The sequence below is a fragment of the Gallinula chloropus genome (genome assembly GCF_964237585.1).
Source record: "Gallinula chloropus genome assembly, chromosome: 2".
NCBI classification, from domain to species: Eukaryota; Metazoa; Chordata; class Aves; order Gruiformes; family Rallidae; genus Gallinula; species Gallinula chloropus.
In genome coordinates, this window is record NC_140086.1 from 96,624,740 (window position 1) to 96,640,256 (window position 15,517).

General features: G+C 40.6%; 1 protein-coding gene across 2 annotated transcripts in view; it reads left to right on the forward strand.

Moving 5' to 3' along the window:
* RANBP9 (RAN binding protein 9) overlaps positions 1-15,517 on the forward strand; it is a 41,171-nt gene that overhangs the window by 24,005 nt on the left and 1,649 nt on the right. Inside the window, exons 5-13 of one of the 2 annotated variants that reach the window (XM_084279802.1) lie at positions 2,919-2,941; positions 4,912-5,096; positions 5,873-5,985; positions 7,280-7,388; positions 8,773-8,963; positions 9,926-10,073; positions 11,705-11,826; positions 14,157-14,308; positions 14,989-15,100. In XM_084279802.1, the coding sequence (XP_084135928.1) occupies positions 2,919-2,941; positions 4,912-5,096; positions 5,873-5,985; positions 7,280-7,388; positions 8,773-8,963; positions 9,926-10,073; positions 11,705-11,826; positions 14,157-14,308; positions 14,989-15,100 (1,155 nt within the window). The remainder of the gene's footprint in view (positions 1-2,918; positions 2,942-4,911; positions 5,097-5,872; positions 5,986-7,279; positions 7,389-8,772; positions 8,964-9,925; positions 10,074-11,704; positions 11,827-14,156; positions 14,309-14,988; positions 15,101-15,517) is intronic. The other variant, XM_084279803.1, reaches the window with a different exon arrangement.

The following is a 15,517-nucleotide window of genomic DNA, read 5'->3' on the forward strand; positions in this document are numbered from 1 at the left end:
GAAGTATTATTGTTAATGGTAACATTTTGTGTGTAAAGATGTTGCAAATCTGAAACTCCATGTCAAGAGCAAAGTCTTTGAATCTCATTAATTAATTAATTGGGAAGCATAAATTCTTATGTGCCACTTGCACTGATGTTCCTTGTGAATTTGAAAGGATTTCTCATAGCATCACATTCCACAGGACCTGTATGTATGAACTCTGCTATTAAATCCACAAATAATACTTGATGTTTATAGCATAAGGTAATAGAAGAGATTTGGAGGCCAGATAGAGCTAAAACTCATTGCTGTTGTACAGGGGGCACCCAGCCTTGACTAAAACCTTGCATCAGATGGATGGTATTGTGGACATACTGCACAAAAATGGCTTTTGGATTCCCAGTCTGGACTCAGGCACAGTTGGGCTCTGATTTAGACAAGCTGTGTTAGAATTAAGTCCATTAAACCCTTGTAGTGAATTTTAGTGTTTATGCAACACTGCAAGACAGTTTCTGAGTTTGATGGCAGGAAGGGATAGGGATAAATTTTTTGATGCAATATATGTAATAATCAAGTTGCTTAATACAGTTTAATAAGGAAAGATACAGAATGTAAAGTGGGGGAAAAATATTTCCTGTATTAAGGAGAGAACAAGGGCTTGAGATCTTGGAATTGTGCTGAGGGAAGTAGGAAGTTTCAAGGGATAAAGCTCAGGAAGAAGAAAAGGTTTTTGTCGTGGGTAGAAATATGATAAGCAGCAGAGAGGCTTTCTCAAAATGAGAGGTCATTGAGATAGGGCTTCCTGAAGTCACTGTTCTATTTCCTCACATTGCCAAACGTGAGGAAGGTTTGGAAAGTAGCAAGGGGAGGAATGAGGTGGTTTAAATTCTTCCTGTTGTCTCTCAGAACAAGTCTGCCTGCTTGTTTGCTCAGGGCCTGAGCAAACAGATGTAAGTTTGGAGTTGTCCTGCCTCTACTCAGAGCAGCGCTTAGATGCCTCTAGAGGTCAATTCCATGTAATCACTTTTGTGATTCTATTCCCTCATGATTTAATGTTTCTCCTAAATTGAATGAGTCTATATACCTGAACTTAATACCGTGACACCTGCAGCAGTGGGGCACTTGAACTTGTGTGTTTTCTTTTGGCCCTGTTTCAGGATACATGTCAGAATGTAAGATCACAGGCTCATGTTGTGTTTACCTTAATCTTTCACTGAGTTAAAGCTGAGAAGGGGAGTCTTTATTCCTTTTTTTGGAACTACTAACAGTATGCCTGAAGGTAAGATGGATCAGGTTGTTAACCAGAGAGGCTGGTTTTCTGACTGCCCTGATGGCCATGTGCATGGAGGAACAGAACCTTACCCTTAGAGCAGGCTGGATTAGGCTGACTGCGAAACAACACTCAGTGTGACGAAAAGCTGTTTAATGGGGAGAGCAGGAGGGCATAGGTGAGAAGAGGCTAGTAAAATGCCATCTATCATAGGCAAGAGTCTGACAAACAATTCATGGATTTCAGAAGGAAACCTGACAGCTGTTCTACTGCTGACTTGAAGTTCTGACAGAGGAAAATGGATTCTGTGTTTAGGGGAGAAAGAAATTAGACACTGTGGCTTGCTTGCTTTGCTGAGTTGCTGCTGGTTGTCCAGAATTCCTATACAGTTGTGACTTAGAGGACATGTTTCTTCTCTGGGCCACAGTTGCACTCCAGAGTATTGGAAATCTCTGACTCGGCCTGGGATTTGATCCTGCCAATAGTTAAGCAATTATTTACACAAGTGTGAAATTATGGGTTGGGACAAAACCCCTCCAAGATCCCCCTATATGTCAGCCATCATTTATCTGTCTTGCCTTCTGCCATGGTTATTTTGGAAAAGGTTGAGTTGGATTCCAAATTGAACTAAACAGAGAAAATAGTAACGGCTTAGGAAAAGTTAGGGTGTAAACAGGTAATAAATAAAGTTACAGCTTTGAGATATGATGAGAGGAACTGGGTTCACTCTGTATGTTTTTCTTCTGTATCAAAGATGTAAGGTAAGGAATTCTGATGCTCTGAGATTTGAAAGGTTGATGAAGAATGGGGATGGAATTTAGGCCAAAAGATTAACTATTTTAATCTTAAATTTGAATATCCTGCAATACAAACAAAATAAGGGATTGAGTTTGTGAATTCAAATCATTATGCACTTGTAAAAAAAAGTATTTGAAGAAGCACTTGCAACAATGAAGGAAATTATGAAATGCTGTTACCATTTAGCTGTTAGAAGATTTCCTGGTATTTACTTTTTCACTGAAAGTAACTGCTGCCCCACCCCAAGCAGTTGCTTGAAGTTCCTGAGTATAGAGCTCAGGTCTTTCTCTGATCCTGAAGGTAGCAAAATCATTGCCTTGGTTTTACGGGTGTAGGGATGCTATACTGTTTGAAAACCAAAACACCCTGCTGTGGATTAGAGTGAAACATTTTCCAGACTGGTTTGGAGTGTATAGGCACATGCTGCTCGTGGAAAGACAATGCTGCGAAGGAAGACAAGTAATACTGAACAAGAAAAGACACCGTTAAGTTTTGGTGTGTCAGCATTAAGACTTGCAAATGAAAAATATATTCAGATATTCTATTTTTCTTGTTAATTTTAATCTCTAGGCAAAGTTTTTATACTTTTAAATCTGCATACCTGCATGATGTTTGCTAAATGTCAAGCCCTGTTTTGAAAAATTGAAGGCAAATTGAGTATTTCATTTAAATGAAAACTAGATTTTTGCGAAGTATTGCCCTTTATTACACATCAGTGGTGCCTAAGCATCATGAAAGTTACCATACTTAAATACCTGTTTTCTGAGATGGTTTGGGTGAGTTTTCTGAACATATAATGATACACTTAAGAAAATGAGGCTAGAATCCAGGCATATGGAAATTAATCATAATTTTCTCTTTGTTACAGGCATCGCTTTCACAGATCTACCGGTAAGATAAGCGCATTTTCAAAGAGCTTTGATGTGTATTATAAACAGATGTTTCAAACATAACTTGCCTTTACCTTCTGCTTCTTGGAAATGCAATGCTAATCTTAAGCAATTTTGTATCAGATATTTCTCCTTATTTCAATGATGATTTGCTAATTGAGCAGAAAGTTTTTTGGTTTTACACTGATCCTCACAGGAGTTTTCCTTTGCCTTTTTTTCACATTCAGGCATTTCTAATGGAAGCTTAGCAGAAAATAATACACACCAGTAGTTATTGGATACTTTGTTTGACACATGCAGGCCTTAGATACTAAGGCAGAGCTAGATTAAACACATATACCAGTGTGAGTGTATGTGTGTGTATGCAGTTGTGTATCATAATGAAAAAGGCTGGCTACTTAAGAGGTGGTCACTGTAATTCGTGCTTGGTGCCCGATTTTCAAAATCCTTTTCTATGCTGTTTGGTCCATAAGTTCAAACATATCAAAGTTTTTTTTTTTTAAAGAAAGCTGCAGATATCTGAAGTCTTCTAGCTTTTGAGTCAGTTAAATTGTACTTCCCTTAAAATTGTTATGTGTTCCCTATGCTACTTGTACAGGCATGGTACTGCACTTAATTGTTTGTGTGTTTTTGGTTTTTATTCTCCTTCATTTCTGATGTCATCTGGTTTGGGTACAGTGTATGATGCACTTCCATCTGGCCAGCCCCTCCGTTTGCTGTGGCCTTAAGGTGCAAGGACAGGTATTAAGGAGAACTGAAGCCCATGACATAGGGCTGGGTGCTTTGTGTAGGAAGCCACTACAGCTGTCCCAGATCTGTGGGATACCAGCAGGGCTCCTTGCTAGCACATGGCACCAGCACAGGAAAACTGACACTGTCATCTGAAGTTTGAAGCTGGGCTCTTCCTCATTAGAATTGATTGTTTTCATCTCATTAAAAGATTTGAGACTTGTGCTTTGTTGGTAAGCTTAGATTAGGTAACTGTATGAGCAAGGTTTATTTAAGAAAAAAGAAGGGGAGGGGGCAGGAAGATAGGCTTGGGCATGGTTGTAACAAACAGAATAGTTCTCTAATTTCACTGTGCTTCAGTGTTCTTACTGACCTGCATGTTGATAACTTCCTTCTGGTAGCTTTAATTTATTTAGCTTATTCTGTAGTTCAGCATAAAATTGCAACATACCACCATTGGTTGCAGTGTAAATATGAGGTAGGTATATGTATAAATGAAAAAAAAAACCCCAACAGACCACAGCAAAGCCCCACCTACACAAAAGCCCATCTGATTGCATTGCCATTGCAGAGATGCTAGGTGCACTTGAGAAAGTGACTTTAATCCCAAGAGGCATATTTTACTTTTCTTATATTGGGCACGGAGACCTAATCTCTGGACAGAAAATAAAACTGAGATGACAATAAATGCTTTAAAGTCTTTTTCTAGATACAAGTCCAGGAATTCACGAGAACTTCAATGCACTGTTGCAGTTCTTTTTAGGCACTACACTTGGACTTTGAGGCTAATGAGTTCTCTATCCTGTCAGTTCTTACCACTAAAATTCAGCGATGTTTTAAGTATTTCACCCCAAAAGGAAAATGGCCCACTTTGTAAGTTTAATTTTTGTTCTCTTTTTAAAAGAAACTGGTATTTAAAAATAACTTTAAAATTGGTATTTTGTAAAGTTGAAACCAAAGCTGTAAACCTTAGCACAGTTTAAAAAGTGCATTTTCTGAATAGAAAGAGAAGGATCAGTAAGGCTGCTTAACCTCTAAATAAAAAATGGCCACTGGGAATAAAATTAATCAGACATTGTGTTTCTGGATTGGTAGAAGATGCTTTAACTGTTGGACAGATGATCCAGAGGTGTTTGCTTCTTCACACCAATAGTGGCAGTGGGATAAAATAAAAATGAAAATAAAAGGAAGTGGGAAATTTAGAATAAGAGGGAAAAAAACTAATGAAAAAATTTCTTGCAGCCAAACTTGTACCCTACAGTAGGCCTTCAGACACCAGGAGAGGTTGTGGATGCTAATTTTGGACAACACCCTTTTGTATTTGATATTGAAGACTATATGCGAGAGTGGAGAACCAAAATTCAAGCACAGATTGACAGATTTCCAATAGGAGATCGGGAAGGAGAATGGCAAACAATGATTCAGAAGTAAGACTTTGTTCATTTAAAAAATCCATAAGCTAATAGTTGTGTGATTTCAGAGATCTTTAGAACAGTGTACCTACTGTGAAAAAATTCTGAAGAGAATTTGAATCTACTACAAATGGTTTTGTTGATGTGTTTGGTAAACGTGTAAAATTGAGCGTGAATACGTGTTTGGGGAAGAGTTACCCACGTTGTTAATAATTAACAGGTTAAAATGATGAGTGTAAGCCTTCCATTCAGGTTTGACCTATCCAGTGTGGACTGAGGAGCTTAGAAAAATTGGTTCTAATGGGCAGTTTTAACACTTTGGGCTCTGGAAGTTTCCCTCTGTATTTTCAGCCTTTGGCATACCACGTTAAGTTGTGGCTTCATAGCGTCTCACTTTGAAAAATTATGGTTGAGGGCTTGTGGGTTTTTTCTTCTGTGAAAGCAAAACAATTCATTTATGTGTATTAATGAGTAAAAAAAACCCAAAACCCAAACAGACTGAATTAGCAGGTAGTATATTAATTGAGGCTCTTTGGGTGATGAATTGTTTTTATTAAAATTCATAACATAATGATCCATTGGATTTTTGTTGTGTTTTCTGTACAGTGTTTTGAAGAAGATCCTGACTCTTAACTGAATTACTTTTGTCTGACAGAAATTCCTGAATTTCAGATCAAATTCTTCAGTTGTTGTTTTTTTTCTTTTTAAAAAAAAGGTTTTTTGCACTCTTGAAGTTCTTGGTTTTTTACCTGTATTTAACAAGTGTTTCTGGGTTTTGTTTTTATTTTTAGAATGGTGTCATCTTACTTAGTTCACCATGGATACTGTGCAACAGCAGAGGCATTCGCCAGATCCACAGACCAGACTGTGCTAGAAGAATTAGCTTCCATTAAAAATAGACAAAGTAAGGCTGGAAAGCATGTTGCATCCTTTTTTTCCCCCCCCTCCTCAAACAAGTACTACATTAAACTTTCTCTTAAGCATCACTGTAGAATTGCCTTTCAGCACTACTCTGTAGTACAGTTCTTTGCTGTCATGTGAAGTTACAGACCCACGTGCAGCTGTTTAAGGTGCTTTGGGACTGATTTGATGTAGCAGAATGTGATAAATTACCTGTTGCCTTTCTCTTGAATAGAAAAATGTGTGTAATGTCTCTAAAGGAGTGTTTGTGAGAACTAATGGTCAGGCACAAACAGGAATATAGAAATTAGGCTTGACAAACATTTAGACTGTGAACTGTGAATAGAAACAGAGATTAGAGAATGCTTTTTAAGTTAAATTGGACTTTTCCTGAGTACTGTTGCGAGGGGAAAATGGAAGAGGAGAACAAACAGCAGTTCATTTCTAAATTGCTGTGGCAGTGCTGTTTGGAAACCTGATTAAGTAGTGCCGTCCCCTGTTCATTTAAATCCCTGCTGTATGGACACAGGCATTTGTGTGACTGCATGGCATACCACATGGGGAAACTGCTCTGGTTGATAAATAACCCATTCCTTGGGCTATTTTTTGTTTGGATCAATTTCTCAGTTGGTGGGTGGAGCTGTGAGGCTGGCTGTGACTTGAGTTGGATCACAGCAGCAGAAGTGTCAGCTAAAGCAGGGACTGTTGTGGAAAGATTTAGTCAAAAAGATTTAGTAACCTGTCTGGAAGTATGCCTTTTAGGTGAGCGAGACTAAATTCTGTTTTTCTTAGTCAAAATCGAACTTGTGGGAGTGGGATGCAATTTGGATGTTCTTGGGTGATGATAGTTTAGTATGTACTTATTTATAAAGGTGTGAAAATGAGAAATAAATTGCAGAAGAGTGTCTGCAATCTTAATCTAGCTCTAAATATGTGATCTGAGTACAAAGTAGTTGTATGCTGGCAATAAATAAAAATATTGAGTACTCTTGTAGATATATGTAGGTGGAGTGCAGTTCTTAAATTCTCCTGTTGAACATTTTAAGGAAGCATGATCTTTATGGTATTTTTTTTTTTCTAAGAGGAAAAGCCTTGTTGATTGATGGTTGCAGTGTCTTTGAATTGTTAATTTACATGTATTAGTTCGTAAACTGTCCATTTAACTGATGTTTTGATGAACAGAAATTCAGAAATTGGTTTTGGCTGGATGAATGGAGAACCCATTGAAACAACATAACAGCTGTATCCAAGTTTACTAGAAAAAAATCCTAATCTCTTATTTGTTTTTTGGTGAACAGGAATTCAGAAATTGGTTTTAGCAGGAAGAATGGGAGAAGCCATTGAAACAACACAACAGTTGTATCCAAGTTTACTAGAAAGAAATCCTAATCTCTTATTTGCATTAAAGTGAGTCTTCAAATTATACAGATGTGTGTTTATAGATGGCACAGTACCTTCTGAGACAAGACAGTTACTCATTTAAAGCTTTCACAGAAATTTAAACAAAGTTAAGCAGCGTGTTTTTGGTTTTTTTTAGAAAATGTGTATAGTTCACTTTTTATGCTGTATGATTTGCTACATGTTTAACTAGGTTTTGTCATCAAGGTCCTGTTTTGCAGTGTAATTGACATCTCACTGTAGACTTGTTCTCTAGAACTAAACTTTTGTAATTTTTTCAAATTTATTTTAATCAGTTTGAGTGTCAAGTAAAACCTAGAAAGAGAACTGATACATATCATATTCAAGAGCAATAAGAGTCCTGTTGACATAAGTTGGTCTGTTCCTCCAAATGGGTGACTGACTTTAAATGAGCTGTTTAACTCATGTCACTTTACTAGAAACCTCCAGCTAATACTGTGGCAGTTCCATAAATCCCAAAAAGTTCTCTTGGCTTCCCAGGCACACAGCAGTCACCTTCATTCTGGCTTTTTACTTGCCAGCTGCGCTCATTCTCCAGAATTCGTATCACGTCGCAGTGTTTGAATGTGGAAAAAATTGGTTATCTCCTATAAGAACAAAGCAGTTTAATTTTAATGTGCAGTTAAGTACCTTGGAATGTGTTTGAAGTCTGTCACGCTCAAGTGCTGAGCAGAATTCATGTGATAGTACTGCAGACTTACCACAGAATTCACACAATGCGAACGTTTTGATGAAAGACTTCACTCAATGTCAACTGTGTGTTATCTTTTCCTCAGTCTGACTTTCTAAATTTTGCTGCTGTATTAAGTCTATCCCAGCCTAAAACATAAAGCTGTAGTCTGTAGTAAAACCTCCTTATCTAAAATAAAATTGACAAAGAGCAATAGCCTCTAAAGGGAAGGTTTGTATATGAAATTGGTTTTCACACTGTCTTCTAGTGCAAATCTTCAATGTTAAGAGCTACTGTTTAATGCTTACTGTTCCAGACAGTCAAACTGTGTTCTCATTTACTTTGAGAGGAATGACAGACATGGCAACATAAAGACAGATCCTTCTCAAGAAATAACCGTGCCCCTGCCAATAAAACAAAGCAGTTAAGAAAATAGAGTTTAGCTCTCTTAACTTTGAGGACTTACTGACAGAGTCTGTCCTCGAAGGGTAATATTCCTGTTCTCCTCCCTCCCAAATGTTCTGATTGTGTATTTTTGGCTGAATGCTCCAGAGGTTATTGGTGATCGGGTTACTGACATCCAGCGTTTTGTTGAGTCAGACTTTTTGCCTATTTAACACTAAAATGAGACCGTTGCTATCACTGGTGAACTGTGATGTGTAAACTGTTATATCAGCTTAACTTGTGTTGCCTTTTGTTTAGGGTGCGCCAGTTCATAGAGATGGTGAATGGTACAGACAGTGAAGTGCGGTGTTTGGGAGGCCACAGTCCAAAGTCTCAAGATAGTTACCCTGTTAGCCCACGATCATTCAGTAGTCCTAGTATGAGTCCCAGCCATGGAATGAATATCCACAATTTGGCGACAGGCAAAGGGAGCAGCACACACTTTTCTGGTAAGTTGATGTGGAGGATATACCACATAGATTGGAATATACCACGCCAATGGTATATTTGCCTTTCTTCCCAGTGTCAAGACTCTGCTGTCACATGTGTGAGTTGGAGGAGGTCCGCTCACGTTTTCTGTTGGTTCTTCAGGTGGGATGCATTGTGAAAAGTACCTCTGACTCTCCTAAATTTTGAAAATAGAGGTACCACTTAATAAGCAAGTTGACAAATGCATTATTAGAGTTGAGGTTTGGGATTTCCTGAGTGGCAGCAGCTGTTTTGTTTATAAAGTGCCCTTCCTGTGACCTCTTTCTATAATAGGAGATACTGGGGAGCTGCTGCTTTTCGGCTTGATAGAACTGGCAATTACATGTTTGCTTCCAGTAGTAGTTTCTCAATTCTATTTTAGAAGGGTCAGAAGAGATTTTAGCCAGACACCATAATTTCGCAGCACGGTGTAATTTTATTTAGTAAAGCACAATGTCAACAATTAAAATAATTACATGGGGAAGGAGGGAGGTTGTATTTAATTGTAGCAATATGTAAAGTATTTTCAGCACTCAATTTTACTGCGTATTTATCAAGAGAGTTATGTGATTGGGATGTCTGCTTCCATTCATGATGACTGCAGTGGTCTAGAAAAGATTTTTGCATCTTTCAGAAACCATATATCACTTCTAAAAAATTATTTTACCTTGATGCTGGTTTCTGTTTTACTGGTGTGTAGGTACAATTGAAAAACTTTCTTGTGTATGTACTGGTACTTATTACATAATGCTGAACAGCTGTGCTATAGACACCTTAAAGGTTCAAATGCCTGAAACACAGAGGCTGAGTGTTTGGGTTGGTTGGTTTGGCAAATCTAGCATTTACTGACCAGGAATAATTAAGCTGTACTTCCTTGACTTCTATAAATCAGTGCTTACAGATAAGTTTGTAGATGACCTCAGTTTTCAAAACTTTATTTCAGGGTTTGAAAGTAGTTGCAGTAATGGAGTAATATCAAATAAAGCGCATCAGTCGTACTGTCACAGTAAACACACGACCACCAGCTTGAATGTACCAGAGCTCAACAACATAAATGTATCAAGATCACAGCAGGTTAACAGCTATTCCAGGTGAATAAACTTCAGCTACTTCTAACTTGCATTGGGACTTGTGTTGTGCACATGCTTGTATTGCAGAGCAGAGTTCTCAGTGGGATTTGGTGTGATTGTTTTCAAGGATACTTAGAACATGTGAGAGTCATCAGCTTGTGCTCACTCTATAGTGTGCTTTGGTTTTATTTTAGCTTCTCAAGCTCAAAAGAGTGTTTTCTCCTGTTTGGTTAAAGAAACATGGACAAAAATAAATTGTCTTGCTTATAGCTATTCGTGGTCAGTTTTGCAATTGCATAGGGAAGGTTAACTAGCGCTCTAACTAGAGCTCTGGCTCTGTCAGCTTTGGGTTGCTGACACAGATTGAAGCCTGTTGCATGTAGGTAACAGTTTTCTGGATACTCTGTGGCAGAACCCACAATGTAAACACAATTGAGGCGCCTCTGAATTGCGGCCTGCCTTCCGCTGCACGCACAAGTGTTTGCCTGCTTTAGTCACCCTCACTTGGGCAGACATGTTCAAGTCAGAAAATGGAGCAGATGAATTAACCTGGTTATTCACAACCAATAAATACTAAGCTCTTGGCTGCAGAGAGGCAGCAGAACTTAACTTGATGTGAAATATAACCGTACTCAATTGTGTTGTCAAAGATGGATTCCCAAAAACCACCAACTAGGGCGTGATGATGTGGTGATAACAGAAAGTATTTCAGTTGGATAGTGATGATTGGGGGGTGTGGGCGTGGAGCAGGAGTAAGAGTAACAATTTGCATTTTTAACTGCATGATCTGCATTTGTGTCAGCAGTTGCTTCTGCCAAAAAAGCCTGGCAGTGTCCAGGCAACTTTAATATTTCTCACAGAAGGAAGACAGTTGCTTGGCTGTGGTGTTGCCCAGTCAGAGGGGCCTTTTGCTTTCCTTTCTTAAAGGAAGGTTGGCTGCTCAGAAGCCAGATATCAAACTTCTAAATTAAATCTCTTTGATCTTGAGAGAGGTTTTAGGTTTTTATTCTCCATGATGAAATAGAATAGGCTGGGATGTAACTGTCAGCAAAGCTCAGTCCCTGAAGCCATGCTGGCATTTTCTAGAAGTGCTTCTGTGAACCTCCTGCAAACGAAGTGTGGGGAGGAGTTATGTGGTCTGAATTTGCCTCTGAGTATCTCTTCAGCATCTTGGTTTACTCAGTATTTGCTTTGGGTTTTTCTTCTTTTCACTTGGCCTTCCATGGAGTGTAAATAAGAGGTCCCAGCTTTTTGGAAAGAATTATTAGCCTAAAGATGATATTCTGGAACTAGGCTGTATATTGAGGTAACTGTATTAAACAAAAAAAACCAACGTGGGAATGGTGTATTTTGTTAATGCGTTTTCTCCAGCTTTATACACATTTGGATAGATAAACAAGGTAAGAACTCTTTTGGTGTGCATGTAGGAAGTGTTATACAGCTTACTGATGGTTGACATCTTTAATTTTTCAGCATCTGAAAATGTTATTTTGCTGAATGCTGATGTTAGTTGGGAGCCTTAAAATCTCCCCGGTGCTCTGGTATCACCAGATTCTATGGAAAGAACAGTGGTAGGAAGCACTGTATGGAAGTTGTGAAGAAGGTAACCCCTATGTGCTTGAGTAAACTTCTTTTTTATTATTCTCTTCCAGCAATGATGTAGACATGGAAACAGATCACTACTCCAATGGGGTTGCTGAGACTTCATCCAATGGCTTCCTAAATGGTAGTTCTAAACATGATCACGAAATGGAAGAATGTGACACAGAAATGGGTCTGCAGTGATATTTCTTACATTTTTATTAAGTGATGGCAACAAGGTTATGTTTTTACTTGCAATGCTTCCCAACTTGAAAATTAGGGATATTAGCTCAAATCTTACCTTTGTTTCTTTGTTAGATTTGCTGTTATTAGGTGTGAATCTTACAGCCACTGATTGAGGTGGTCTGATGCCAGTGTGAGAACAGGGGAAATTGGTAAACTGTGGATATCTGACACCAGCATCAATTTCTAAGGAGGCACTTTGGAGAAGAAACAGCTAGTTGTCACATGCCTGGGTTAGGGCTGGCAGGTTGCTTCTCCCTCTTCCCTGAAGTCCTCTTCCCATTTGTGGTTCTCATGGCATCTTTGCACCCAACTGTAAGAGCAGAAATTCCAAATCGCTTCTGTTGATGAGTGCAAAGTGCTCATATGAATTTGGAACTGAGGTGTAAACCAACAAGTTTCCACCAAAACCTACCCGGTTTTACAAAGCTGTGGTCTCAAAAAGCAGCTTTGCTTTATTTAACCTGCATTATACTCAGTCATACCTGTTGATGACGGTGACAAGTGAGTATTAAAATACCCTCTGATGGCCCCCACAACATCAAGATGCTGCTGTCCCTGTCAGTCGCGGTGCTAACCACCCCTGCCTGGTAAAGGCAGGAAGGTCCCTAAAGTGCCCGCAGGCTGGAGCTTAGGCAAGGGATGCTCTTGCTGGCCGGTGGGAAGTGGCAGAGGAGCCCAGCCCAGCTTTTTCTGTGGTCGCAGCACCATCTTCTCCATCCATAGATTTAACCAGACCCCAGTTAATAGGTGGTTTGAATGAAACATGAAACTCAGGACATGGATGGCTAACTTCCACAGCTCGGGGGTGCTTACGGGTTTCACAGTTCTGAGGGTGCCTGCTGCTGCTGCTGCAGCTGAGGCAGCGCTGCTGGGAAATAGTAGGTGACCCTTGACCAGCAAAAAAGAGTCTGCTGCAGCCCTGAAGGGGGGAGACCAAAGTCACCAGACTCCTTTCCCTGCCTTGTGCTCTGAAATGGGTAACAGCAAAGCTGGCAGTTACTCTCTGGGACAGGAAAACCAGAGTGCTGCTTGACTCTCCGGCAGCCTTTCCCACAGAGGCGTGCTGTGACAGACACGCCACTGCTGTGCAGGGCACGGGGTTGTGAGTGGGTTTTTTTAATGCAGCTGCTCTCTGCCTTTGGAAAGGGATGCCCTGAATTGGGCTGCAGCCAGCAACAGGCACCACTGTTTGAAGACTTGTGCATGCTTCACCTTTGTTAAAAAGAAATGTGGCTTCCTGACCTACATTGTTGATTCCCCACAGTTTGAGTTTGGTGGGGGGTTTGGTGTTTTTTTTCTTTTTGAAGTATTTGTGCTGTGTATGTATTGTTAAGAACTCAGATTTTTTTTCCAGAGGTGATATGCTCACGTGCAAGGGGGGTGGGGAAGTAAAGGGGGCTGCTTACAAATCCTTGTTTGAAACTGGTCAAAATACAACACTACATAGCAATGTTAAAATCAGAAAGAAGAATGGCTTTGTGGTTAATTACATCAAAACTCTGATTCAAAACTTGATTTCAGTGATGAAAAGAAGCAAGGACCGGGTAATGTGTGGTGTTGGGGGTTTTTGTTTTTTTTTTTTTTTCTACAGGTTGCTTTAGTTGTAAATTTGAGAGGCAGAACTTCCAGGGAAGCTGAGGGTTGGTTTACTAATAATACACTGCTTTGCTATTTTTTACAGTACTTGTACTGGGGAATATTGTAGCAAAGAGTCAAGAAATCAAATTGTTGTGTTCTGCATGATTACAGAACCCTGAAACATTCAAATTATTAAGCAAGGAATATATTCTGCAAGGAATATGAACAGTCTAGATGATTGTCTTGTACCATCATCTGTTGGGGCTGTTTAAGAGTAAAGGCTGGGTTTGTGGTTTTTTACCCTCTATTAGCAGCTCTGAATTTAGTGTGTTAGAACTGCAGTGGCAAAGAACTGAAAAGGCAGAACGGCCTGGACGTGCATTGCTGTCAATAATTTTAAACTCTCAGAAAATTTCAGGGCAAAATTTGGTTTATAGTTAGTTTTAAATTGCCCATTTCAAAATTAACAGCGCTTATAGCTGGCCTTTGCTGGCTGTTAGTTAACTACATCTCCTAGTGTTTATGAAAGCAGTTGAACAGTGCTCGGTGTAGGGGGACCCTGTGCCAGGGTCTCTGGCCCCACGTGCTGTCTCTGGGAGAAGGCAGGTGTGTCTGGAGTGATGGGTGGAGCACCCCTAGCCCCGTAGGTTGTCACTGCCCGCTCCGTTAGAGGTGATGATGACGATGTCCTTCTTGCAGAAGTAGATTCCAGCCAGTTAAGACGCCAGCTCTGTGGTGGCAGCCAAGCAGCTATTGAGAGAATGATCCATTTTGGAAGAGAGTTGCAAGCCATGAGTGAGCAGCTAAGAAGAGAATGTGGCAAAAACACGGCGAACAAGAAAATGCTCAAGGTACGTGTAACCTCGAGATAGTGGTGTGAGTCTCTGTGGGGCTGCCCGGCAGAAACTGGCCACAGCATTGCAGTACTGTTCCTCTCTGCCTTCTGCCATTCATTGGCGTGTCTGTCTGTCTGTCTGTGAGCAGTGTTCTAGTCAGCTGTGGATCGGTGCTGTCTCCTGTCTTGTCTGTGTAGCACGTTCACGGGGAAGACGACAGCTTCATGCTGTAATACAGCTACAGCCAGAGATGAATTCAGCACTTCCCTCGCCTCCTTCCTGGCTGCATATCCAAGAGCCTGGCCCCTTGGATCCAAGTGCCATTTTGAGCTCTAATGATAAATGAGCTGTAAGAAAGGGGATTGATGCGGATGCCTGAATTGTGCTCTGTCCCATGCTCTGTGTGTTAATTACTTTACCTTGATTTGAGACTGCTCTGGAAAAGAGCTCCGCTGCCAGGGACTAACTGCCTGTGGTGTTCAGTCTGGTTTTCCCTCTTTCCCATCACACACTGCAAATGACTGTTTTTGGGGAAAAGTACTGCTTGCCCAAAACACAGCAAGTCCCGTTCCACTTCCTTATTATCCTGACACCTTTGTGACCCCCAGTCAAAACGGGTGAAGAAAACAGTCCTTGTTCTGGCTAGCAGAATACAGCTGTGAGATGTAGTAAGACAACCCAACATCTTTCCACAGGACGCGTTCAGTTTACTTGCCTATTCCGATCCCTGGAGCAGCCCTGTTGGGAACCAGCTTGACCCGATACAAAGAGAACCCGTGTGCTCTGTACTGAACAGTGCAATACTAGGTAAGGAGGGGCCTGCTGGCTTTCGGGCATGGCACGGGTGCCTTGCCTTCCAGCTGTTGCTGGGCTGGCTGAGCGGCAAATAAAGCGTAGCAGCGTTACGGTGTGCTCTGTTTGGGATGGGGGTAGTTCTAGGGGGCATATTAACGTACAGGCTGGGAGATGACCTGCTGGAGAAGAGCTCTGTGGAGAAGGACCTGGGGGTCCTGGTTGATGACAGGTTGGCTATGAGCCAGCAGTGTGCACTGGTGGCTAAGAGAGCCAGTGGGATCCTGGGATGCATTAGGAAGAGTGTGGCCAGCAGGTCGAAGAAGGTTATCCTCCCCCTCTACTCTGCCTTGGTCAGGCCCTACCTGGAGTACTGTGTCCATTTCTGGGCTTCCTGGTATAAAAAAGACAGGGACCTTCTGGAGAGAGTCC